At 39.5% G+C, this 26,628-nt stretch overlaps 2 protein-coding genes across 3 annotated transcripts; one reads left to right on the forward strand and one right to left on the reverse strand.

Annotated features, from left to right (window-relative positions):
- Positions 1 to 6,178: 6,178 nt before the first annotated feature.
- ccdc3a (coiled-coil domain containing 3a) lies at positions 6,179 to 16,289 on the reverse strand. Its single transcript, XM_040141353.1, has 3 exons — positions 15,485 to 16,289; positions 14,822 to 14,999; positions 6,179 to 7,997 (listed from the first exon to the last, which is right to left on the reverse strand). Exons 1-3 carry the CDS (start codon positions 15,895 to 15,897, stop codon positions 7,692 to 7,694), a joined length of 897 nt encoding a protein of 298 aa, XP_039997287.1. The 5' UTR covers positions 15,898 to 16,289; the 3' UTR covers positions 6,179 to 7,691.
- A 2,418-nt stretch (positions 16,290 to 18,707) lies between these two features.
- Positions 18,708 to 26,447, forward strand: optn (optineurin). 2 transcript variants are annotated; one of them, XM_040151879.1, is made up of 13 exons: positions 18,708 to 18,846; positions 19,961 to 20,085; positions 20,452 to 20,660; positions 20,885 to 21,028; positions 21,343 to 21,527; positions 21,707 to 21,809; positions 22,047 to 22,162; positions 22,428 to 22,577; positions 22,890 to 22,974; positions 24,303 to 24,461; positions 24,619 to 24,761; positions 24,894 to 24,976; positions 25,384 to 26,447. In XM_040151879.1, the coding sequence occupies exons 2-13, from the start codon at positions 19,965 to 19,967 to the stop codon at positions 25,494 to 25,496; spliced, it is 1,611 nt and encodes a 536-aa protein (XP_040007813.1). In that variant the 5' UTR covers positions 18,708 to 18,846; positions 19,961 to 19,964; the 3' UTR covers positions 25,497 to 26,447. The 2 variants fall into 2 exon arrangements, with proteins under 2 accessions (XP_040007813.1, XP_040007822.1); XM_040151888.1 differs by lacking the exon at positions 25,384 to 26,447 and having other exon boundaries at positions 24,619 to 24,787.
- Positions 26,448 to 26,628: the final 181 nt, after the last annotated feature.

Genomic DNA, 26,628 nt, shown 5'->3' on the forward strand with positions numbered 1-26,628 from the left:
GCTTGTACATCCGATGCCTTTGACAATCATGTGCACATATCAGAGTAACCATGACGACACAGGCCAGAACGACTGATTGTGTTTTGTTTGTCTTTTCTCCTGAAATAAATCCTGAATGATCGTGACATGACTCCTTACCCATCTCTTTTTTTGGTGTATGTGTGTGTTTGTGTGCGTTACAAAATAATATAGGGATGGCTTAATAGTATTATTTATTCACAGAAGGACTACATTCCTACAAATATAAATATGTGTGTCTGTGTATTTGTACTCTGTGTTTAACATACACAAATTCTGGGATCCATGAATATCGATATAAAGCAAACACCAGATGCTCCTTACTACTTTGACTGATATTTTGCCTATATATATGCTGTACAGCAGATGTGTAGCAGATGTAAGACAGAAGTTGCAAAGACTTGAGGCACATGTTGCCTTTACCAGAATATGTTGGGATATATTATTAAGATTAAAGCATTATGAACCCATATTAAAGAATGTTAAAGCTGAATGGTTTCACCTTTGGTTTATACCTTAGTATCCCCACTTAAGTGATTAGTAAGAGTTTAGATAAAAACAATAAAGAGACCACATTTTTGCAATATCAGTGTTTCTGTGAAAGCAGTTTCCAAATTTATTTGAGGTGTCACAGCTGCCCAACACTAGTGTGACTTATTCATTTTAAGTAGGCATTGATTAGATATTGGCTGACAAGAGCAAATTCATTAATTGTTAATGGTGCTTTTATTTTAAAAATCAACATAAAAGAATTATTGGAAGATACAAAATAAGTTACTCTATATAAAGAACCTACAGACTTTATTTACAGGCCAGAAACAGCCAGTGTGTTTGTTCCTCAATTGGGGTGACACCGCACACCTGGTGACCCCAGGTCTACAAGCCCATGGGAAGAGAGTGTGGTCCCCATATGTGAGATAAATCAGTTGTGATGTGGGTCTTTTCATTTTTACCAGCTGTGACAGCGTGTCTGGTATTGTTTTCACCTTTTGAGTCTCTTTCTTTTTCTGCATGTGTGTGCCTGTGTACTTGTACTTCTATCTTTGTGATGACTAGCTTGAGTTATATACCTTATGGAGTGAGGACATTTTGGGTAAATGAGGACAGTTTGGCCGGTTCTCACTGCTTGAGGGTTAAGACTGTTTTAGGGTTTATGTTAGAATAAGGTTTAGGTTAGGGTTAGGGTAAGGGTTGGGGTTAGGCATTTAGTTGTGATGGTTAAGGTTAGGGTAAGGAGCTTGGGAATGCATTATGTCATAGTATAACTATGTGTGTGTGTGTGTGTGTGTGTGTGTGTGTGTGTGTGTGTGTGTGTGTGTGTGTGTGTGTGTGTGTGTGTGTGTGTGTGTGTGTGTGTGTGTGTGTGTGTGTGTGTGTGTGTGTGTGTGAGTGTGTGTGAGTGTGTGTGTGTTTCAATATGGCAAAATGAGGCCCTGGAGACATCCACTGTAACAGGAACTACCAAAAGGGCAGTTTTAAGTACTTTGGCAGGTTTTTATATGTTTTCTGTCTTGGACAGATTTTGTCACCTTGATAGTGTCACAACTGCGCAAGATGCAGACATGAAACTTTACAGGTGTGTAGTTGAGATCAAAGTGAAGGCCAAGTTGGAAGATGAGTTTGGTCCAACCCATGAGTACTGAGCACTGATATAATAATGTAGTAATGGCAACTGAGTACTCATGGGTTGTCAAGGTCAACATATTGATGGGTGTCAAAGCTGGTGTAATCCCATCTCATATTGGTCTCTATTTTTTTTTTTTTTTTTAATTTTACCGGATTTGAAAACTCATGTTTCTGTGCTCAAGACTAAGTAACATTATCATAATAACCCAAATATTTTTTCTTGTATTATGTTACTGTAGGTGTGAAAGACATACTGTGCTAAATTACCTGAAAAATACAACCTAGCTGTTACAAAACGTGCAGGTTATGTTAACCTGTTGGAGAAGCTAACATTATGTTTCAAAACTGTGTGAAACAGATTGTAATATAATTTATCCTCTGGAATTAAACTGTAAACATAAACCACTCTTGTGTTGTTGGTGACAGTTTTTGATTTTATTGAATTAAGTGTGCCTAAACTCTACTGCAAAAACATACATAAAATATAGAAATTTAAAAAAACACATTTTCCAGTATCTTCTGACTCCTTCTCCCTCAGGATAAAAAGGCAATGCTATGGTTACCTCCCTGACAAATACAAAATGATCATATACTACACGCTAATCTTTACCAGCACATTATCCGACTAATGTTTAATATTAGCATTAAGTTGGGTCCTACTCTATGTTACAATGCTAATTAATGCTAGTAGGAAAGACTTGTGATAGACTTAAGATTAGGTTATATCTGGACAGTAATATTCGAACATTTCACTATTTGTGTGACTTTCTTGGATTTTTATTTCATTCATAGCAGATTTCTTCTACAGAAGATACTGTTACTCTTTCATTTGGAGCAAGAAAAGGTTAAATTAACTGTAAGTAGCAGTCTGTTTGCTTTTATACTTGAGTGCCAGATATGTGATGCACCTCACACCTGGTCTGTTTCCATTGGCTAGCCTGGGACCTGGGGCCCTCAGACATGAAGTCCACAGTTTGATCATGGTTGTATTAAGAGAGCTGGATACCAAACTGCCAGTCAGCCATGCTGCTAATTTGTTCCAGTGGTCACTCACAGTATTGCAATGATAAAATCACCTGCGGCCTAAAAAGCATTTTGCCCATAGATTATCAAAAAGACATTGGTAAAACTGTTGACGTGAAACCTAGAACTGCAAACAAGGTTGGCTTTTACTCTGTATTTTGAATTTTTTATCTGTGCAAATCTTTCCCCAGGCCTAGAAAACTGAATTTTATTCTTGTGACGTCATCACAATGCAAAGTTTATGAGCAGAGCAGAAACGTCTCGGCAGGGCCAGCAGAGGGCACATTAATTCGCATGCGAAGTGGGACGCACATCACAGAAGCAAACCCAAAAGCTAGAGAGAAATTTTCATTCAAGTGAGTGGATGTCATCCTTTAGCCCAATGTACAGTTTCTATAATACATCAGTGAGTCGGACCCTCTTGACTGGGATGACTAGAAGTCCCATCAGCCTCAGATGTTCTTTGTGTTTGTTGCTAATTAGCAAATTAGCATACTAACATGCTAAACTAAGATGGTGAACATACCTAAATACAACCTCACAACGCCATCAAGCATGGCTGTAAACTCTTGCTTCTCCTCTGTCTTGATATATACTTGGGGCCTGGTGGGATTCTCATCAGTGCTGATTGGCTTTTGCTCAACTTCATGATATTCTCATGCTCAAGTGGAAACATAAACTTCAGCAGACACAGCTTTACTTTATTTTGCAGTGCAGTAAATATATGTCTGTTTGCTCCATTGACTTAATATGCATTTTTGCCATATTTGAATTCCCTCTGCGCTGGCCCTGAACACAACTTAAGAGAGAACAATCAGTGGGAGATAATATATCAACATAATACAGTAAGTCGCAGGTTAGTTCCTGCTCCTGCATGCCCTTTTAACACTACAGTTAATAAGCTAACATACAATACTCATGTTCAAAACCAGTCTTATTTTGGATGATACTTTTAAATTATTGTCAACTAAAGTGAGTTTTCCCTGCTGAGCAGCGTTACCCCGAAGGTTTGTATCATCACAGATAAGTTGTGTTACTATCGGCCCTTTATCAGCAAAGTTTGGCCTACTAATAAAGGAACCACAGCTTCCTGTGGTTCAAGTCATCACACTTCCTCTGCTTTGCCCTCCATCTCAGTTGGAGATTTACCTTCTGACTGTCATTCTATATCGGTTCAGCACAGGGAAATGCTCACACACGTGCACATACACACCTATACATATTGAATGTGCCAGCTCATTCATAATTATCCATCCCTCTGACACACATAGACCAAAGCAATGAAATGAACATTGTGTAATCAAAGTATTTCACATCCCATTGATTCTCCATGCCTAATGACATGCACAAATTCAGCATCATACTCAGACACACATGTACACACACAGCAAAGCAGCAGAACTTATTCAAAATTACCCTTCATATTCAGATATAAACACTGCTTGTTGACAGTGGCTGTCAAGCTGTAAGTGTGTTTGTGCTCGGAGTCACTGATCTCTCTGCCTCTTAAACTGATTTCTCCTCATCTTTAATTTAGGACTTCACTCTCCCAACCCCCACACCTGTCTCCCATCCTCTCCTCTCTCTCCCCTACAGAAACATGATGTTTTGTTCTTTCCTAAGCAGCATATATATTCAATAACCCTAATTACAGGCAGATCATCCGAAACAATGAGATAACTAACAGTCTCACAGCCATACTGTGGAATTTGAAGTGTGCAAAGACTATCTGTGTCATTTGGACAGACAGTTCTGAAGCAAACAGCAGGGTGATGTTTCCCTGTGCTGCCCGAAAACCAAACCAAGCTATAAACTGTGTTGAAAATAATATCGCAGTACTGTAATTATACCACCAATGACCTCAAGAAACTTTTTTAGAAGGGAAATGGCTTTGGTACAAGACTATATTCTTTTAAATCTAGATAGAAAACACTCAAAATCGTCGCTCAGCCATAAAGCGTAGTTGTGGTAGACGACAGTGAAGTCAGGCCAAAACTGTCACCTACTCGAAAGTGTACATGGAGCAGTGTTAGCTAGCTGTTTTACTAGCAACCCAATTGATGATGTGTTCAGATGAGTAACATGTCTGTGACATGTTCACCCTATTCACAGTACAATGGCATTGTTTTGCTTTTACTGGACAGTTAATAGTGAAAAGACAGACAGGAGATAACAAGGGAAAGAAGGTAGGGAAAGCAAATAATAGGGGATAGACTGTAAGCCTTCGACTACCGAGGCGCTCCAATACAAAAACTGTCGTAATATAGAAACTGTTTATGACTGAAACTCTCTAAACACTGAAACACTACAAACCAAAAAACTACGAAAATGAAGTCGGTAAAAATAAAGTAAATAAATGTTAAATGCTAAATGTTTTAAAATGGCCATAGAAGTCAATGGGAGCTGGGTGGATAAGTTTACAAATAAATACATTTAAAGCTGCTATGTAAAAAAATTTAAATAATTGTTTTTTTTGGGAACTCCCAGTGGTAGTAGCATATACTTTGCTAATTTTTGACAGGATTGTTAGCTTGCCAGCTTGGGTTTTCAGTTACAACTTAAAGTTAGTGTTTTTTTTTAATAGTGGTTACTGTATAGCTTTAAATGATTCTTTGCTCTTCAGCAAAATTTCCTCAGAAACTTGGTTGTTCTGAGCATCGGATATGGTGGTGTGGTTGTTGCGGGGTTAATAAAGGTATAAAGTACTTCCTCTACGTGTCTTACCCGCATGCTAACTAAGTATAGACCAAGAAGATGAATATCTGCAACACCTTTTGCAGAAAGAAGTGTCAGAAGTGTCTGACAGGATGTAAAAACAGGTGGCATGCTTGTATTCCTTTTTTGTTTCAGCATCTCATTGGTCACCAAATGCAGGTCATAATTCAGCTGCTGCTTTATTCCCCAACACGACATCACAAAGTGTTTCATTATGTTCCACAAGACAGAAACTGCAATTCAGATTTTGATTTCTCTCTCTCTGCATCCCTGTCCATCCAGGCTGCCCCTCCTTTTGTTGCATTTTTTTGTTGTGATTTGTTTTCCTTGCATTGACCAAGGTCTTGTGATGTGATGACGCTTGCCTCCCTCTAGAGCTTTTGGTTTTCCAGACTGAATTAGAGGAATATTTCAGCGCCGTCCTGCTGTTCAGAACATTGCTGCCCACACAAACACATTCCAGTCACATGATGGGCCAGACACACGCACGCACACACACACACACACACACACACACACAAACACACACACAGACACATACTCTTTCGCTCCCCCAATAGTGCACATATATACATACAGTGTCTCCTCTGACCTTAACCTCTCTTTTCACTCGAAATGCTATAGAACTTAACTGAACCACTGGTGTGTGTGTGTTTGTGTGTGTGTGTTCATGTGTGGCTATTTTTTTTTTGTACTCCAGTGACCAAGATGTTAACATTCTTCCTCAAAACACTGTCAAGTTCACACTGTTGTTCATCCAACTTAAATTTTATAAGCAGAAAAACATTAATGGAGATATATCAAATACAAGATGATGTTCCAGACTTGAATTAATAATAAATGAACCCTCTCAAACATCCCAGAATTCTCATTCAAAGACATTCAACTCTCTGCTAAAAATTTAATTTGAAGTGAAAGTTGATTAATCACAGCATGTTTAGAATTAAATGTATTGTCTCTTATCAGTGCTCTTTTAGTCCGCAATCACATAAATGGCAATTTGAATGTGTCTGATTAAGTTAAATTCTTTGGTTGTGGCAGATTGTCATACACTATGTGTCACAAAAAGCAACAAAAACTAAAAGACCATAAATGCCAACGCAGGTCTTTCATTTACTTAAAGCTGATATAATCAATAGTTTTATAATAACAATAGGTCAAATTACAATATGTATTGTGGAAGGGGTTGCTTGCAGGGATGAATTTACAGAGAATTATCACCTGACTCTGCAGATACACTCTTAGCATCTTTCAGTTCATTGTTTTGGTTTTGCGGCCCGCATCTTAACTGTGTTGGTTTATTGTCACTGCTCTCATCGACATTGTCATTTTCAGACACAGCAGACAAACAGCTCTAAAAATCCACTATACTCTACTTGCCCCATATCAAACATTAATAGATGAAATTATACATAGTGGAGCATTTAGGATATTTCCCTCAGTGGTTGGTGGAGGGCAAATTAGTGCTAAAAGGAAAGTATATATTAGAATTAAATACATCAGTTAAACAGAAACAAAACTTCAAATTAATCCTAATGTTGTTTAAAGTCTGCTGAATGTGTAAGTCAGCAACTGCTTGGTAACAAGTTAGCTATATTAACTTAAAGAGTGATAATATGTCACTGCTGTGTTTTCAGCTAGTTTCTGCTGCTCAGTTAATGCAGCTTTACATATTAGATGCCGGAAATTCAATTTTTTTTGGCAATGTGTTTGGACTATGAGAACAAAATATTGTATTTAAAGGGGTATTCTAGTGATTTGATTTATATGAAATTGGTGCATTTGCTATAGTGAGATTTTTAAAAAGAAATCAGTGCAGCAGAAGCAAGGATATTCTGACTCTTAGTCTGACTTTCTAACACTGGATCCTATACTTCTAATAGTGCTCAATAGAGTCTTTTGTTAGACACTGCCCCTACCTAGCAAACACATACATCGTTCAAACTTCAAGCAGCACCTCTATCCATTCAGGAAGGCAGCTGAGCTACAGCACTGCTCCACCTGCAAGAGGAATTATCAAGAAAATAAATGTTTGATTCTCATTCAGGAAACGTTTTCGTTCTTTTGTCAGATGACCAGGAGTCTTCCTGACCCTATACGGTTGTGTTATTGCAATCGGGGTTATAAAAGAGAGAAAGAGTACTTTACTTACAACAAAACTATATAGATTATTACTTTAAAAGTGTGTTTACTCATATGTGACAGTTGCTATTTGTATGTCCCTTGCTCAGAGACCGCCCAGCAGCCTCTCACTCTCCACAGCTAGTTTTCAGTCCAAGTGGGTTGCAAGTTGGGGCAGGTAGGATTAGTTAAAGTTGCATTCGCTGGCGCATTGCTGTGCTTGCATAATGCCCAGGTGGATGCTCCTCCTGCGTTATGGCATTGAGGTGATGCCCCTCTCTCCGCTTGGCAGCCTTCAGCTTCTCTTGCAGCTCCTGCACCTCCTGCTCAGCCTTGCGCGTGGCCTTGCGGGCGTTCCTCAGGGAACGCTTCACCTTGCGAATGCGCTCCTTCAGCTGCCGGTTTCTCCTCTCTGCTGCAGCCAGACGCTCCTGCATCTTGCGGCCTCGCTCCTCCTCCTCAAATAGCACCGCCTGCACTGAGGAACACAGCAGCTGCACAGAAGAGGACAGGGAAAGTGTGTAGTAAGTTAACATACAGGAAGGTTTGTTCTTTAAACAAGCTAGCCAAACTGTTGTAAACCACCAGTTTCCATCTCAGCTGGTTGTGCAGTGTGGGAGCACTGGTAATTTGATTTTCCCAGCAGCCTCTCCGAGCAAACGAAAAAAACATTGGTGTTTTGATCTCGACAGTGCTGTTATTTCTCCCTTGCTATCACACTTGGAGGGAGGGAGAACAGGTAAATAAAGTGGAGGTCCTGACCCTTCTCATTTACGTTTATCCACATATGCACCCTATTCCCAGTTCAAAAACACATGAGGAGAATGTATGCTGTTTATGTGTGCCTGCATCACCCACAGACTTTCCATCCCTCCCTGACTGCAAGGGTGAAGCCATTTGATGTTTCAGGGGCCCTAATTTTTCATTTCATTCTTAGACCAGAGCTGACCTGAACTGGAAAAGCATTAACAGGGGTGAATGCTCTCACAGTGTGGAATGCCTTTATGTTCGTGTACGACTTCATTTTGTCAGAGGAACATACAAACCTAGGAAATACGTACGTACAGTATTATCACCCTTGGTTTACAAACAGTAACTGTGACAATTGTTACTGTCTCAGCTGAGGTTAATGCTAATTGTTCTTTATATTCCACTTGCAATTTGCATTTGAAATAGTTTACCTTGTGATCCAGCAGAGGGCGCTCAAAAAATTCACTATCAGCTTGACCTATGGTATGGCTTACTGACCTATCAAGCTAATAATGTTATTTTGTTTGCTATGAAAAGGACACAAGCTAGTAAAGCCATCCTGAGCGGACAATATCAACACAAAAGCACCTGAGAAGCAGTGTGATGAAGCCATTTGAATTCATTTGAACGAATTGTGTGTCAAATTGATTTTTGGAAAAAGTGACAGCCCTAGTGCTGATACAGTGTATTCTGTACTCGTGTCACAGCTAAAGGCATTAAAAACACATACTATAAAGAATACTGCTGTTAGAGGATACTTGGGCAGTAATTAACACAAACTAATTCACAAAATGTCAAAAGAACTTGCTGTGGCCTGTTCACACCAGCCTCAGGTGGCTACATATGAGTCCATCCCAGATCCAACACCAAACTTACACAAAATAATTCTATGCCCACATTTTTTCCACAGTTTATGGTCTCTGTAGCTATTTTCACATTGTGATTATATCACAGACTGTAAGCATTTTAGGAAATATTCCTATTCAGTATTTTGCCAAGCGTTAGATCAGAAGATAGATATCACTCTTGTATGTTTACGTTAGGTACGGAGCTAGAACTGGGGGGAACTTCTTCAGCTTACCCCTAAGACTGGAAGCAAGGGGAAACAGCTTGTCTCGCTCTGTCCAAAATGGCAAACTATTTGTTTAACCCTTGTGGTGGTTACTTGATTGACAGATGTCTCAGCCTGTCCCTTTCAGTGACCAATATGTCTACAAACCATCTTTAAATGAAATGACGAAATATTTAGTTTGAATATTTAACAAGTAAAATGTACTTTGACTCTGAAACAATGTTGTCATACAAAGAAATAGCATGTCATAGACTATTAAATGTAAGACCTGTCCTGTTTATTTGCCTTAGACCACAAAGTCAAGGAATTAGCGACAAGTGAGACAATATGTTTTAACCCTTAAAGTCAAGTCTTTCGCTTCCCATTCACTTAGACTAATGTCAAATCCAGACTACATAACATTGGTACCTGTTTTTTTTTTTGTTTTTGTTTTTTATAGTTTGAACCCTTTGACATGCTCATAGGAAGGCTCTCGGTAGGATGTTCCCAACAGACATGCACACACAAATGCACACCACCTGTCAAAACATCTGGATGTTACCTGCCTGCTGTTTATCATCATCTGTATAAACAGTATTTAGAGGACATCTGAAGACACACACACATGCATGTACACAATGTCCTCAAATTCAAGTATGCTAAGTTTTGAAGGCAATAACACAGAAAGACTGTCTACTTTCGTCCAAGATTCTATCAAGGCTGCAGAATATCAAAATTAAGGGGGGGGGGGGGACTGTCATACACTCAAAATTCACTGAAGAGCATTTAAAGATGCACTGAACAACATATTTAAATTGATAATGGAATTTAAAAAAAAACTGTGTAATATTAAAGGAGTTGCTTATTGTGACAAAACCAAAAATAATTATCACCCAACTTTGCAGTTTTTGTTTAGCTCTATGGAGAGATTTAGCATCCTTCAGCTCATGTTGCCCCATGTCTGCTGGATGTTTAAATTAGCAAATGTTTGCTAATTAGCAAATGTTTGCTAACACATTAGCCATATCAATTTTATAATGTGATAATATGCCAGTGTTGTGTGATTGTTGTGCTTCCCCCAAAAGCCAGAAAGTGGAAATCCCTGGATTGGAATATTCTAATATTTTACAAGGAATAAGGACCAATTCAAATATATATTAAATTTTTCTAACATATAACATATCTTGTCAAATATGGACCAAATGTACTTCACTTAAGTACATAAGTTACAGTCAATTCAGGAATACCTAAATTCAAATAAACCTGAATTCATGGTAAAATGTATGCTCTCTATGAAGTCTGACACGTGGAAATGAGACAAGCTTTGGAATCTCGTGCACTGGTGTCATGCAACATCAGGAGCAACCACCAAGGACTTAACATCACTGACGATGTACGTTTGACTGACACCACTGGCAATGCACTGAGGTTAAATGTTAGCAAATTTAAGGCTGCTTCTCAGTATATTTTAGCCTGGACTACAGTGCAGCACCACCTGTATTTTATTTAATTATAAAATAATTTGAGTAAGACAGAAAACATGGAGAAAGGAGGAGAAAGAGAAAAATGAAGAAAATATAGACTGTAAACAAAAGAGAGATTAAATGATTGATGAGATTGAGAGATGCGTTTTTGTGTATGTTGTGTGTGTGTGCCCAGCCTGACCTGACTGCTCATTTATCTCTCCAGACTTTTGATTTTCCATTGTAACTTCATATAAACTGATCAGCCACAACGTTAAAACTGGTAACTGGTTTAAATGTTGTGGCTGATCGGTGTAGAATCTCAGCATGAATCCCCCCCAACTACCCTAATCCACACACACACACACACACACACACACACACACACACACACACACACACACAGACAACACACACACACACACACACACACACACACACACACACACACACACACACACACACACACGTAATGTCTTTAGAGCTTCTCTATTGACGTCAAAGAGAGAAGCCAGGGTTTCTCCTCTTCTTCATGAGGTTTTATTTTGCTTTGTGTGTGTGTGTGTGTGTGTGTGTGTGTGCATGGGGAGGGGAGGTTAGAAAAGAGGGACAAAAAGAAAAGAGAAAGTGAGAGATGAAGAGATAAAAAGAACAAAAGGGAGGCAGAGAAAAAAGAAAAACAAAGATGAGACAAAGTAGGAGACACAAACACACACTGACATTGTATTCATCTTGAGCTTTAACTACTGAGTGAAACAGGCAGACTGAACGTCAACGTAAAATGTAAATGAAAGTCAGAAAACTTGTTAAAGGTATTTACATGACAGTTACAACTAGAGTATTCCCTCACTGTGGTTATAATCAAATCATTAGAGTGCATGTAACATTGAAATGTGCTGATTAATAGGTATTTGGGGAATTTGTCTCTATCATACTGAGACCTATCAAATTAAGGCTAAAGAGCCCAAGATAAAATCTGAGAAAAAGACATACGATATCTTTCAATTTAATGGAAATCTGTATTAAGTAGATGAACAGTGAGTTTATGGGAGTTTCTACCTCTGGCTCATGGTAAAAGCAGCTCAGCATGCTGCTGATAAGAGGCTGCTTTGAACAAAAGATAATTGAAGGTTTTGGCAGAAGAGGGAGGAAGTCTCTGGGCTATCCTTCTGGAGGGGTGTCTGGTTCCCACAAGGCTGAAACCAGAAGCAAACCACCTCCCAACTCCAATTTTAAGGAATGTTTTATGTCTTTAACTCCAGCTGAACAACGTCTTGAATCCTCAAAGCACTGGGAGAGCGATACAACCAATGCTTTTAAGATCCTTTGGATAAAACCAAGAATTCAAGATAGTTAAATTAGAAATAGGATCGTGTGCTTCTGAAATGTTTTTAATTTCATTTCATATACAACCCAAACAAAACAGAGGGAAAGAAAGAAAAGAGGGTTTTTCTTTTGCTTAAAATCTGATATTTTCAAATATCAGGCAGCAAAATAGTAAGACAGAGACATGAAGAGGAAGAAGAAGGTCCTTCCATCTCATACTCCTCCATAAATTCCCAGAGCAAAACAACTGTTTGGTGTTCTGCCTTGCCTGAAGGTCACAGCCTCTGCATGCAAGTGCTCGTCCTCTAAATGTGTAGTGCATTTAACCCGTCTGACTGACCTCTAACCTCATAACTCAGAGGCCTGCAGGTCAAACCTGAAGAGAAAGGGAGAGGGAGACCCCATACCACTGCACCTCCTGCAGCTTTACTGATTTAGCTCTGCAGTTTTGACTGTGGAAAATGAGAAATACCATAAATCCATTTTTGGGATACATGTAGCCATGTCAGAATCTATGAATACTGCAGGCCGAGGGTCAGTCAGGAACAAGGTGCAACATCCTGCCAAGTTTCATCAGAATTAGTGCAACAGGGTCTGAGATATTACAGTCTGTTATTGCAATGATGGCAATAAATCTTAATTTAACAATTTAATGTCTCAAATTAGACAAACATGCAAATGTGTTGATTTTAATATAAATAATTTTAATAATGGTACTAGATACTAGTCCAGTCTCAAGACATTTAGGACAAGTACGAGTCAATTCAAAAATCAATCAAAAGACTGTGGGGACAAGTCAAGTCAAACTTAATTTGAGACAAGTCCAAGTCAAGTCTCTAGTCATTAGACACGAGTCCAATTCAACGTCAAAAAAACCAAGTCACCTTTTAAGTCAGTGGAAACTAATCAAGTAAAACATTAATAATAAAGTCCAAATCAAGTCTCCATTCCACTACATACAAGACCAAGTCAAATCTGAATTAGTTGGAGGCAAGTCAAAGTCAAGTCTCAAGTCATTACAGACAAGACCAAGTCAAGTCTTTGGTCATCTGAGACAAACCAAGTCACTTTTCAAGCTAGTAGAGACTAGACAAGTATAACATTAAGTAGCATACAGACCTACGAAGTATTCAAGGTTTTTGACCATGTAAAACCTTCACTTTCATTGTCTTAATTATTTTTTGTTGTTTTGTGATTTTACCTGCTCATGACTTTAGTCTGACTTGAGATCAATTCTTAACTCTCTAACTCTAATATAATACAGTGAACATGAAGTTTTTTTCCCATAACATGCTTACATCCATTTTTGAGCTATTGCAATGACAACAGCGCACATTAAGATATAAAATTACCATCATCCCACTTCTATGAAATTATAAAAATTAACATAACCTTGCTAGGCATGTAACAGATACAGAAATTCAGGTGATCAACAACAACAGCATTGATGACAAATGTACACCACCTGATATTATGGCACTGAAATGCACATATCAGAAAAGCTTTGGAAATTGTTTTGAGAGTATTTTACTGTGCCACAAGATCAAAATCTATTCAAATGTTCCTCTTATATCTGCTCAAAATGAAGGCAGTGTCAGTCTATCTTTAGCTGCCTTGTTCTGTCTTGTTTAAGGTGCGACCTGCTCACATCAGTCAGATGAGGTGTGATAATAAATGCTTGTATCTATGCATCAGACCTTCCTCCCTCTGTTAACATGGTTCAGCTTAACTCTGGTCCCAGGTCAGCACGATATGTTGCTTCATCTGGATATGGATTGAAGCTGAAGATTGACACTCTTTCAAACTGCTGCCTGTCAAAGATGTGAATCTCTGCTATTTCACCTTTGGCCCCTGGATGGCCAGTTTCCTGTCTGCCTAAGGAACCAGATTGATGGACCTCGACAAATTACTTTGATCTTCAACTCACTAGGATTTGATCACATGGGACCAATCACATGCTGGAATTTTGTTAAGAGTATAATCAATTCTTCTGTGCATGTGTGTGTTTTAGTATTTTTTTTTATCCTTTTGAAAATCGAACAGTAAGGCAATATTTGTGTGTGTGTGTGTAGTTCTGCACTGTGCCAGAGGTTAGTTAAACTGTGATTCTACTGATCCTCACCACATTCCTGTCAACAAAGTCACAACTCAACTAAGGATTAGGTGTCCACACACTCATACACACAAACTAAGACCTTGCTCTGCTGTCTCACATTTCTTCCAACACACACTGTACTTACATTCATATTTCAGGTATACCACTGCAGATTCAGGTCCTGAAGCAAGAATATTACAAACAAACGACAACACCTTAACAATAGTTTTTAGCCCCCCCCCCCAGTTCCCTGCACCGTGCTGTTCATGGACCGTTAATCTATTATCTCCATGGTAACCAGATGACATTGGGCTTGTTTACATCCCATGCAAACACCAGAAAAGCTGACATGACTTTAATAAGGAGACATTTTTAACTTTGCTCTTCTCAGAAAGTAATGAGGTTGTACAGGAGATGGGAGTCAGGCCAACCTGTTAGAGTCATTTTTGTTTTAAAGGTAGCAGAAAGCATTACTATGGCAACCGTACTATCCAATCATACTGCATGGCAGCCGTTAGGGTTACAATCCTTGTTTTAGCTTTAGACATTTAATGGAGAACAGTTCTTCTTCTTCATGCATGGCACTTTATCAGACCACAGGTGGTGTGTGGTCAAAACAATGTGATGCCCTACCCTGCTGTCCTCCTGGATGTCCCACTCCGGGCTGAAGGTGTGGAATGGTGGGCTCTCTTGGGTGCAGTTGGAGAACTGGAAGAGACTCGAGAATATGCGCCTGTTCTCAGTTGTGTCGGGGAAGATGGCATCCTGGAAGTTGACCCCATGGGGGAGGATGTTGTAGTTCTCGTCCATCCTGCAGGTGACATGAACAGGGAGAGTTGTGGGGACAAACCTTAATAGAAGTGACTCATATTTAATGAGCCTGTATTGTTTAGCAGGTAAAATCTTCCTTTGCAAAAAAAACTAGTACCTACAGAATATCAGATAGATGTAGTGCAGAAAAAGTACATGATTTCAAGGGTCACCTAATGGAAATACTCATGCAGCCTCAAGTAGCACCTCAGAATTATATTTAAGTATAGTACTCTTTGTTTTCACATCTGACTCTAGATAGTTTGCTCCAAGACAAACAGTGAAAAGACTGGAGGGTTATTACAGTGTTAGTTTAAAGCTGCTATTTTGCAAAATGCCGTTCTCTCTGGCAAAACGTTGTATGGGATGCAGTTTAATTTGTGTGTCAACAAGAACACTTACTTCTAGACTGACAGTTAGCACTAGTATTAAGAGTCCTGTTGGAACCTGTTGGAACTATTGTTGTGTCCAGGCCTTGCACCTTACCTGAGGAAGAAGAAGTAGGAGTAGTTCTCCATCACGGTGTAGGACTGGCAGGACAGGTACCCTAGCCCAGTCAGGTTGAGCCTTGATCCAGAGGGTACCTCCAGCATGCTGCCCCAAGCCTGGTCGCACAGCAGCTCCACCTCTGCCGAGTACAACAGCCCTTCCTCCGTGCCCTCGTACCCATAACCGAACCCGAAGGGCAGCGAATTGTACAGGCTCAGGCTACCTGCCACGCCGCCCAAGGGCTCTCGGTGTATGGCTAGGACCCGAGCGTAGACGATGATCTCCGCCAGCTCCGCCCGGCATCCATCGCTCAGCGGCCGCCACTCGGAGGGGAGCTGGCACCCCTGCGTAAAAGTGTCCAAATGCGCATAAACACAGAACGCTGTAAGGAGGAGAGTCGTGGAAAACATCCTGCAAAGCCCAAGAAGTCCACTTAAACCTTCGTGATGCTTCACTGGAGAAAAGTTTGGTCGGCTTTTTGATCAAAATTGATTTTTTTATGCAGATGATCAGTCCCTTCAATGCATCTAAATAGCTTAAAATAGGGTTTCAAAAGTTACATTTATAAAGCACTTCACACTTGTAATGGTTACATGAACACTCAAGGATGCTCTTCTTGACCAAAATTCCAAAAACATGCCAAATAATCTAACTTTTCACACTAAATTCGACCAGTTTTTGTCCATTGACTAATCTTGCAGAGACTTCGACCTTTTCACTATTTCAGACTCAATAAAAGGGGATAAAATGATAAGATCGGTGTGCAGAAAGTTCAACAACTCCAACCTGTTGCTGTGTTGCCAGTGAGTCCCTCTCATTTGTCTGCTTTGTGAGCTTTGGGCTTCTCCCGAGCGCACCGATGCTGCGTTCAGGGACCGATGTGACGCTCTAACATTTGACATTTCCGCGTGGGCTGTTCGGTGCATCCAAGTGCTTCTTTTTCGGATTGATGAACTTTATTTTTAACTGGTTGAACCCGATAATGTTCCTAAGATTGTAAGACAAATAACAGATTCATAAAGCCTAAATTAACAAACGTTAAACAAATATTATTGGTAAGCTATTTTGGCAAACCATCGCTTACTGACACAAAACGTGTTTTTCCCCTTCGTGTTGATAGAGTACACCCGAAGAAAACATCATAATTGAAACTCATAAACCCTGGCTTTTGATGTAATTCTTGTAAGATATCCTAATAGAAATAATTTTGTTCCCGTATGGCATTTGGAAGCATCCCAGAGGATTGGAAAGGTAAAACAAAAAAAACAAAAAAAATCAACAAGTCCCAACGAAAAGCAGGAAAGTTGTATCAAATCTGGGACAACATATTTAGAAAAAGTCTGTGAGCAGGTTCTGGCCACCTTGAATTGGGTTTCATGCTCCCTAGAGATTTCATGGCCCCAAAATGGAGGTTTCCAAGGAAGTTCTATGTGCTCCAGGGGGCGTCTATGTGAGTTCTTGAGGTCTCTGGACTACGGTAGGTTTCAGCGATTCTTGATCCAGGGTGCTTAAGGTCCGTGATAGGTGTTTGTAAGGTGTCGGGGGGGGGGGGTCATTGACAGAGTACTAATGATCCCAGAGATTTTAAGGTATTCTGGTGGGAGATTCATGGGACCTGTGGGGTTCCTTTGGTATCTGAAGGGGTGAAAATTTATGGGAGGGTCCCGGTATTTAGTTGGGATCCCGGGGGTCAGGTAATGTGATTAATGGATATATTATGGCATTTTTCAAGATTGCTTCACTACTGACAACAGTAGCCCACAGAAGAACACAAGTGATGAGGATGATGAAATTCAGTCCCTCCGTTATTACTCCTGTAAATGTCCTGAATGTAGTTCTATACAAAATTTCAACTAACTATAGTGTTATTTATCAACTAATCTTGTTTTATTCTTTTTGTGATTCCTTCAGACTATGTTTCACAAATCCACTCTGTATGGACCGGTCGGCTGAACCTGTTTTAAAACACAGGATTGGACAATACTGCCATCTAGTGGAAGCTGGCTTGAAAAGCAATTCATAGATTTCTTTATTTGTAACAAATTACTGGAATTACTTTAATAGTTTATATTTCCTTAAAAAGGTTGCCATGAATATTAATAAAGACGAAAGCAAAAACTTGTAATGTATTCCATTATAGTCTAGTATGTGTTTTTGTACAACAATATTGACAGATATTCCATGTGGATTAAATATATTATTGTGTTTTTTTTCCAACAGTTGTAACCCAAACATAACTGCAGGTGGTTTAGGGAAACTCCTCTCTTTCCTTTTGATTCTCAAAGTGCAAGGTGACTCCTCAGGGAAATTCCCCTTGAAAGCTGACAGCTGGCTCCGCCCTCAGCTGCTAGGCTTTCACTGATGTTTAAAACATGAGGATGGACCTGTCCACTCAGAGGCACTGTTCATATGCAGCTGCGCTTTATTCTCAAATCTGTTACTGCTTTGCGAAATCCCTTCTAGGAAATGAAAACCTCTGTAAAAGTCAGAGCTGCGTCGCTATAGCAATAATGAGGCCAGTGTAGACAGGATGTGAGGTAAGTTAGCCTTTAAAATAAAAGCTTAAAGTTCTAGCCGCTTGGATAAGATTCTTTAAACATTTAACTGAAAATTCAAAAAATATGCTAGCATTTACAATAAATTATTCCAGTTGTCATCAACTGTTTACAGAGCCTGACATTTTCTTTTACAACCTCATGTAATATCCATAATGGCATCTTGACATACTATTTTGTCCAGATTTCATTTTGTTAGTATTGTTTTTACATTTTATTATTTTTAATTCTAATAATAAAGAATACATTTCAGGGCAAATTACCAAAAGAATTTAAAAAAAAATTAAAGAATAAAGTAAACTCCAATGTCCTCTCACATTTGTTTTTATCTCATAGTTGATATAGCAACTTTGTAGGCTTTTTTAAAGTTTTTTTTTTTTTTGCCTAAATTTGAGGTTCAGTGAACTGAACTTAATAACTAACTATCAATTTAACGAGTATTGTAACCTGAACAGCTAAATAACATCAAAGGTCAACAAAAAAACAAATCAAAACTTAGAACAGTATCTTTAAAGGAATTTTTTTCTCTTTAAAAAATAATTTAAAAAACATAATATTATTTTCTACTAATGGTTATTCACAACTCTTGTGCCTTTTCCAGACTTATAAACCAGATATTGCTAAAGTATGATTTTATTTTTGAAAACTATTACCGGTACTGCTCTGTTTCTGTACGTGACTTGACGTTGCTACAAACCAGAAACGGCAGTACAAGGCTGTTCTACACACTTTGCTATCTGTCCGAGTGTTTCTTTGTATTTTTGGAGTGAACATCCAGACGGTGTTTAGCTCTGGAGTTAACAGGTGAGTTAAATCTTTAAACTTTTTTAACGTTTGATGTGACGCAGTTTGGTTTGGTTAAACCGCATCCGTGTTGTGTAAGTTACTGATAACTTTTCAGTGTTTACCAAGAGTCGCACAGTGGAGGCCTACCTGAGGAAAGTGAAAGTAAAATTATACCAACAAAAACCCACAATGAATATTTCCATAAGATTTTTACAGGGAGACAGTGTGTCTGTCGTATTACACGACGATTTAAAGTGGCATTTATCCCATTACTCCTGAAGTGAGTAATTACAGTTTAACCGTTGTATCACCAATGAGATACACATAATTATTGTGTTATTTATTTCAGACGGGTATTCAGTAAGTCCTTGCGTGACAGAAGTAGACAACATTGTGCATAGCATACTGCTCTTAATAAAATTTAATTATCATGTGACCTGCTGATGAGATAATTCCGTTTTACAGCTGTATGCTCTTTTTCTGGGGCTGCATGCTGAATCACTGAGCCACAAGGTGATGTCAACATGGAGCAGTTTTGGTTTTTTTGGGGGGTGGGGGGGTTAATAATAGTCAATGAGTAGTCATTGATAGTCTAAATTTCCTATTGTTATTCTATGTTTTCAAAAACTTTACCATAAAAGTATATTAAATAAAAGTTACATGAACAAAAATGACGATTGGTGTCGGTCCATATTCTTCCCAGACTACATGAGAGATACCTCTGAATTAAATAAACACTGTATTTCGGTATGTGTAAAATTAATCCCACTGTCTCCAAACAGATCAGTAATAAATCCAATATTCCATAGAGAAACACACAAATCATTTTAAATGCAAATATGCAAAGTATTGGGTCTTAAGTTGTGCAATGGCAAGTAACTGACTTTTTTTTCTAGTTGAAGAAAAGAGAGTTATGTGTTGCCATCGATAATCATGTTTCTTCATTGTCTATGTAAATCTTGATCATCACAGATGAGATGAAACGAGATAAAGGGAGTCAGTTCTGTTTTCATTTCTGCTGCTGTACTCTTTTCCTTGATATTTACCGTGTCATTAGGACTGTTATATCTATATTGAAAATTACCTGGAAGATCAAAAGTCTCAGTCTCTTCTTTTATTTTCTTCCTCTTAGCATTATGGCGTCTGGAGGCCCTGTGATGAATGGAGACGTCTCATGCTCTCCCAGTCAGTCTGACACACTGGAGGAAACCCTACAGCAGATGAACATCCTCATCCAGGAGAACCGAGACCTGAAAGGTAAGAATAGTTGTGTGGTCAGAGGAGTGGGTTCCGGGTTGAGGAGGCAGCTGTCTATTTCGGATTTCAATCTGTTGTTGCAGCAGCATTTAACAGCACAGAACTCTGTCCAAGTCATCCTTAACACTCTTATCAGGACTGGCCAGGCTGTTTTGGGTCAAAGGTCAGTGGATGTTATGTTCCTGACAGGCTCACATCAGGGTGGAGTTTCAGTGCTGTGGTGCTACAGAGCACCTGGGGCACTGTATGGGGATGGTAAACGCATAGGGCCCAAAATGCATAATAACTGTGGAAAGGGACATAATTCAAATGACTTGGTTAGTAGAATGTGCATTTATTCAAATTCTCTATCTGTCTCTCGCCCAGAGGCCCTGCGTCAGACCAACATGACGATGAAGGAGCGTTTTGAGGGTTTGTCTGCGTGGCGGGAGAAGCAGCGGGAGGAGCGGGACTTCCTGGAAAGCAGGCTGGAGGAGGCTCGTGGCCGCATGGAGGCGCTGACCCGCCAAAACCAGGAGCTGAGCAGGAGGCTCGAGGAGGCGGGGAGAGCAGGAGAAGCTTCAGGAGGATGGCAGGTTAGGGTGGATCAGAGCAGCTGAGAGTCAGTGTTATGTTCCTATGTTATTCATTTTTTAAATGATCTTTTCTATATTATGTATTTCCTAATGAAACTTCATTCGTCCTTGTACATTGTTTTGCTCGATTAAGCATCTGTCAAATTGCATAATAACCAAATTAACACTTTAACCAGATAATATTCTGCATTGCTGACATGTGATGTAATCTCTCATCCAATCAGAGTGCCGAAATGGAAGCCCTGCGTGCCCGGGTTGCTCGCCTGCAGGCAGAAAAGAACGACCTGGTGGCCATGAACTCTGAACTGCAGCTGAAGGCGGACCAGGACTCTCAGGACGACTCCTTCATCGAGATCATCAGGGTCTCGGTGAGGTGCAAAACACACACACACACACACACACACACACTTATTAAAAGACATTAGAAAGACACTTATATGTAATCACAGTTTCCCTCAGAGTTTTCTTTTATCCAGCCTGGAAAGACCTAATCTAACACAAAAAGTCTCCACTGAAACTCACCAAGGATGCTGTTACAGGCATCCAGACTGGCATTCATCAATACTACAATTATTGTGTGCTATATCAAAGAAATCCAGATCACATTTTTATCAAAAATACAATTTTGTGATTATGGGTGTAAACCAAAGTTTGGCATTTAACTGGGTGTTTTTTTTCCTAGGATGGAGGCGTTGATGGTGTAAATGATGTGTGTGGCACAGAGCGCAGCAGACATCTGGAAATGAGCATGACAGCGTCCCGACTGGGCAGCAAGGAGGTGACGGTGAGCCAGTTGCTCCAGTCGCTGAGGAACGAGTCTCAGCAGGCTGATCGGCTGCAATCAGAGCTGCAGCTTTCTACTGCCAGGTAGACGACTGCTGCTTAAAGGAACAGTTCACCGCGCCCATATTTCTGTTTTTTGCAGTAATCCCACATCCTTTGATCACATTTTTTAATTTTGTTTTTGTTGTAAGTGCAATGTTTTCCATTAAAAACTTTTGTTTTTATTTATACTCACCTCTTGAAATTTATCACTTTTCCAACAGAATTAGAGAGCTGGAGGAGAGGAAGAATAAAGTAGAGAAATCAACACAGACAATCCAGCCAGAGACTACAGAGACAAAAGAGGGTTCTCGGAAGGAAGTGAAGGTATTTTTTTACTCAGTAATAGTAGTAGTATTTGAAGAGATTGAAGAATGCATCATAAATCCTTATAGAAGTGTGTTAATGTGAAATGGTCTCCTTGCTGTCTACTATTTTTGTAGTTGATCCTCCCTAACAATTCGCAAGAAAAGGAAGATATGTATATCTACAGTATGCTGTCCCCAATGGGAAATGTTTTCACCCCTTTGTGTAATGTTTGTGTGCTATTATGCAAATATTCAGGCAGCATCTGAGGTGGAGAATCTCAAGTCTCAGATGATGACACTGTTCAAAGAGCTGCAGCAGGCCCAGAGCAAGCTGGATGAAGCAGAAGGCATGAAGAGGAACCTGCAGGACAGGTTAGGCCCACACACTCACATACATACACATACTGCACACATATACCCACATGATTAAATTTTAACATGCTAACTATTTAATAAAGAAGCTGACAAAAATAATACTTATCGACCTATCCTGTGAACCAATAACTGAGGCCACAGCTATGTTTTAATTCTGCAGTCTTAAAAAAAAACTAGAGCGAGATGCAGGAAGAACATTACCAAAACGTGCAAATATTTCTTGATGTCGTTTTCCTTCATTAACATTTTTTGTTTTGTGTAGATGCCGGGAGGTGGAGCAAGATATGGTGACTCTGAAGGCTCAGCTGGTAGAGCAACGAGCCGTTCAGTCGGAGAACGACCGGCTGAAGCTGCAGCTGGACAGCATGCAGGCCCAGAGCCAGATGGAGCAGAAGAAGGCTGGGGAGGAGAGGTCAGAGGACACAAAAAAATACAGTATACACAGACATTAACAAGTCTTTTCTTAGTTTGAATCTCAAATGCATTTGCTCCCGAGAAATATGACATTATTGACTCAATGTAAATGCTGCAACAGCTTACATGCAGTGCAGACAAAACATACTATATGACTCTAATTGACATTGGAAACCCCTAACTTCCCCCAAGCCACCATTAGTATTTTTCCGAGCAGTGATTAGCCTGTATCTGGACACACAAACACACACACACACACACACTCTGAGTCAATGGTAATTCCCTTCCTCCCTTCCTCCATCCCTCGCAGAAACAACCTGGCTCATCTCAAGGACGCCTATACCAAACTGTTTGAAGACTACAATGAGCTCAAAGAGGAGAAGAAGAAGAGAGAGGTAAATTTATGTAGTATAATGACGACATTTTCTGATTTTAGTAACTGATTTCCACCAAATCATATAAGAGTATGAATCAGGGGCGGTTCTAAATTCAGTGGAGATCCAGGGCTTAGTCCTGAAATCTTTTAAAAAGTTTAGGGTGTTTTTGTTGACACTGTTAGAGAGGTATTAATTTAACTATATGTTTATAACTGAAGCTCCACTTAATGTTGGTGTTAGGTACTGGACGTCACTATATGATATATCTAATATTCTCATGCTTGTAAATGGGGCGGACAAAACAATAGAAATACCTCCCAATATAATGCAGTCCAATTCAAAGCCAATGCAGTCTACAACCTCGATAATAAACACAGTTAAATTAATACCTCTCTAACAGTGTCACCAAAAACTGAACATGTTTAAATTAACATTTATAAATGCTATTTCACATCACTTTAGGGAAATACTTCAGTTGTTGTTCTTTATGGAACAATAAATTCAAGAAGAAAAATCAACATAATTTACAAATGCCCAAATTAGAATGTGTAAAGTTAGCATCTATCAAAGTTTTACGGCAAACATAACAAAATGCTTCATCCAATTTTGATAAAATATTCCAGCTAGTGAATTTGAAATGAGTCAATAAATGAGTGGGCGGCTGTGGCTCAGGAGGTACAGCAGGTCGCCCACAAACTGGAAGGTGGCACTTGTTGCTGTTTGGGATCCGGGAGAGGGGCTGCAGGTTGAACTCAGACTGGGCAGGAGAGCTGTGGCCATTACCATCATTAACAGGGACGAGGCGGTATCTGTTACAAAATTCAGCTTTCTGTGACATTTCATTGTCCAGGACTTGCTTTCTTACATAGTGTTTATGTTTTATAATGAGTTTGCAAGTTCCTGTTGACACAGTGCACACACACACACAAAATGCCCTGCCAACTGTAATACTATGGTGAAGTTCAAATTTAGTGAACACTTTAAAACTTCTAACTTAGTTCTGAGTAAATTTATCAGTCCCCCACTGTGTTTACTTTACTTGCTTAACTTGGTGGCCTGATTATCCCAGCATGGAAGCTCTGGATACTTTCCCAGGGGAGGAGGGGAGGGCTTTAGGAGGGGAGGGGAGAGAAGGAGCTTCTGTCAGTGCTTTGCTCTGATTATTCAGTTTAAAGCAAGTTCCTACACAGCTATGATCTGGGTTTAATAGAAAAAAACGCCATGTGTGATGAGTAGTAGAAGATTTGGGGCTCAAGCCTGAAAAGCCCACCCTTTGCGCAGCCTATGGTATAAACAATGGCAAATGAGATCCAGACATGTTTGACCTTTGCCCTCTGGTCCTGCAGTGTCAGCTGGTGCAGAAGGAGTTGGTAGATGAGCTGCACGATCGGCTGACCACTGCTGAAGAAGCCCTAGCTGCAAAACAGAGCAAAATTGATGACATGAAGCAGGAGATATTCCAGAAGGAGAAGGAGCTGGAGACCATATCTGTTTTCCAGGCTCAAGTCAGTGGGTGTATAAATGTTTTAATGTGATGTTGATTGCTTACATTTTGTTAAATTTAACCCTACCATCTAGCATTGATCCACAATATCAGAAGTTCACATGGCTCCCTCCAGTTTTATGGTGATCGTCATGGTTTTTGTTGCACTCTATGTGCAGGCAGAGGTCTACTCCTCAGACTTCTATGCTGAGCGGGCAGCGAGGGAGAAACTCCATGAAGAGAAGGAGCGTCTGGCTGCTCAGCTGGAGTTTGTAAAGAAGCAGAACACCCAGCTGCAGGAGGAGATGGACTCACTGGGCCGGTATGGAATCAAAAAGAAGACTTAAAGTGTGTAGGACTAGGAACGTTACATTTGTAAAATATCCTGACTCTGGAACCGTTTATCAGTGTGGCTCCAGTTCAGTGCAGCCATTTTCCTTGTCTTTCTCCACAGGCAGTCACTGAATGAGATGCAGAGGAGACATGTGTCATTGGGCGGAAATCAACATGGAGCTAGTGCAATTCTGGTTGGAAGAGGTACAGCTTGCATTTTTTGCCCTGAGCTTAGCCTTACATGCAGACCTTCCTCCCGGGCTGTGTACGAGTCCCATGTCCTTTACCTGAATGATAGACCTTTAACATAGTTCAGTTGACTTTTTTGGTTTTTTGGTGCAGCGCAAAAAGCTGTATACACAACATTAATATATTACTACTTTATGAAGTTGATATGGTATGTTAGTAAATAGTTGATTATTTATACATCCAACAGACGAAGAGCTACTTTAGCATTAACCACACAGAATAACCTAAAACATGTTATTGGTGATACTTGTTGTGATATGCAATACAGAATGGGAGAAAGTGCTAGTTCAATAGCTTAGTTCAGCGTAACTGAGACATCTACCCGGCAGGTTCAGGTTGTGATCAGTGTCATTGACTCTCAGGTAGTGACTGGCAGCATCAGGGAAACATTCCTGAACACGCCTGTCCCAAGTGCAACGAGATCCTGCCAGACCTGGACTCTCTGCAGATCCACATCATGGACTGCATCAACTAGACCTCCCTCATTATAAGCATCTACGACAGCAGCAGCAACATAAGCACCTTAATCTGAGTCTTCCTCTGCTTTGACCTTTACTTTATTCTGATCCCTGTGACAACACTCCACAGATCCCCTACAAGATCACTAGTATTCACTGTAGGATGGGAAGGCCTCGCTTTTGTCAGAATTGTGTCAGAATTTAGTCAGAATTTTTAAGTAGATGGATTTCAAAGTTGTATCAAGGGTTACTGTACAAGATAAATCTGGAAATGAGTGTGAGAAGAATATGTGATCTCTAGTTAGTTGTATATTTAAGCATTGCTCAAAAACATTTGGAATAGTATAGAAATAATGTCATAAGACACATCCTCTTGTAGGTTTTGGGTCCATGCCATCTGGCACATAGTCTGTGATGAAAGAAAACAACTGAAGATGAAAATCTTTGAGGCAAAACAATTCTGTTACATCGATACAGAAACTGCACAAACCCTTTGACAAGATTTTTGTTTGGTGCTATTTGCCAATCACGCACACATTAAATCATCAACCAAAGTTGAGCCCTTACAAGTTGTGTTTGTTTACCAAGTTGGCTGCTGAAGGCTTTTTAAAATTTTTTGGCGGCTCCCTCATCAAATTAAAATGATTTCTTTCTAATTTTTTTTTTGCTTGGAAAGGATATTTTAGCTCATAATTAGGTTTTTGGTGTTGGTGTAAAAAGGACCATGTACCATGTAGGCACTTTAATATGAAGATATGTTTTATTTTGACCCTGCGAATGATATCTGGTAATTAGAAAGTACTATATTTAACTTGTTAATCATCCTTTCACTGTGAGGGACATCCTTTGTATGGTATGTGTATGTGCAGGAGGCTCCAACAACATGCTCATTCTGTGCTCTGTAGATTATAAAGGCCTTTTGAATCCATGTTGTAATTCTGTGAATAAAAGTAAAATTATTTGCAAAATTCTGTCTGTTTATTTATATTGTGACAAAACAAAACCTGGAAGTTTATTTTCCACAGTATTTAAAAAACAAACATTCAAATTAGAACCAATATTTTATATAATGATAATAAAATTTACCTGAATTGAACCTTAACATAGTCATGTATAGTGTTTTAGCCCATTAAAGTCCCGATGTGTAGG

Source organism: Xiphias gladius, chromosome 2 (genome assembly GCF_016859285.1).
Source record: "Xiphias gladius isolate SHS-SW01 ecotype Sanya breed wild chromosome 2, ASM1685928v1, whole genome shotgun sequence".
Lineage (NCBI taxonomy): Eukaryota > Metazoa > Chordata > Actinopteri > Istiophoriformes > Xiphiidae > Xiphias > Xiphias gladius.

Coding starts and splice junctions, on each gene's coding strand:
- ccdc3a (XM_040141353.1), bottom strand. CDS start 15,897: ATGTTTTCCACGACTCTCCTCCTTACAGCGTTCTGTGTTTATGCGCAT. Junction 15,000..15,484: donor TCCTACTTCTTCTTCCTCAG/GTAAGGTGCAAG, acceptor TGTCACCTGCAG/GATGGACGAGAACTACAACA. Junction 7,998..14,821: donor ACATCCAGGAGGACAGCAGG/GTAGGGCATCAC, acceptor TCTTCTGTGCAG/CTGCTGTGTTCCTCAGTGCA.
- optn (XM_040151879.1), top strand. CDS start 19,965: ATGGCGTCTGGAGGCCCTGTGATGAATGGAGACGTCTCATGCTCTCCC. Junction 21,528..21,706: donor CTGCAGCTTTCTACTGCCAG/GTAGACGACTGC, acceptor CTTTTCCAACAG/AATTAGAGAGCTGGAGGAGA. Junction 22,163..22,427: donor AAGAGGAACCTGCAGGACAG/GTTAGGCCCACA, acceptor TGTTTTGTGTAG/ATGCCGGGAGGTGGAGCAAG.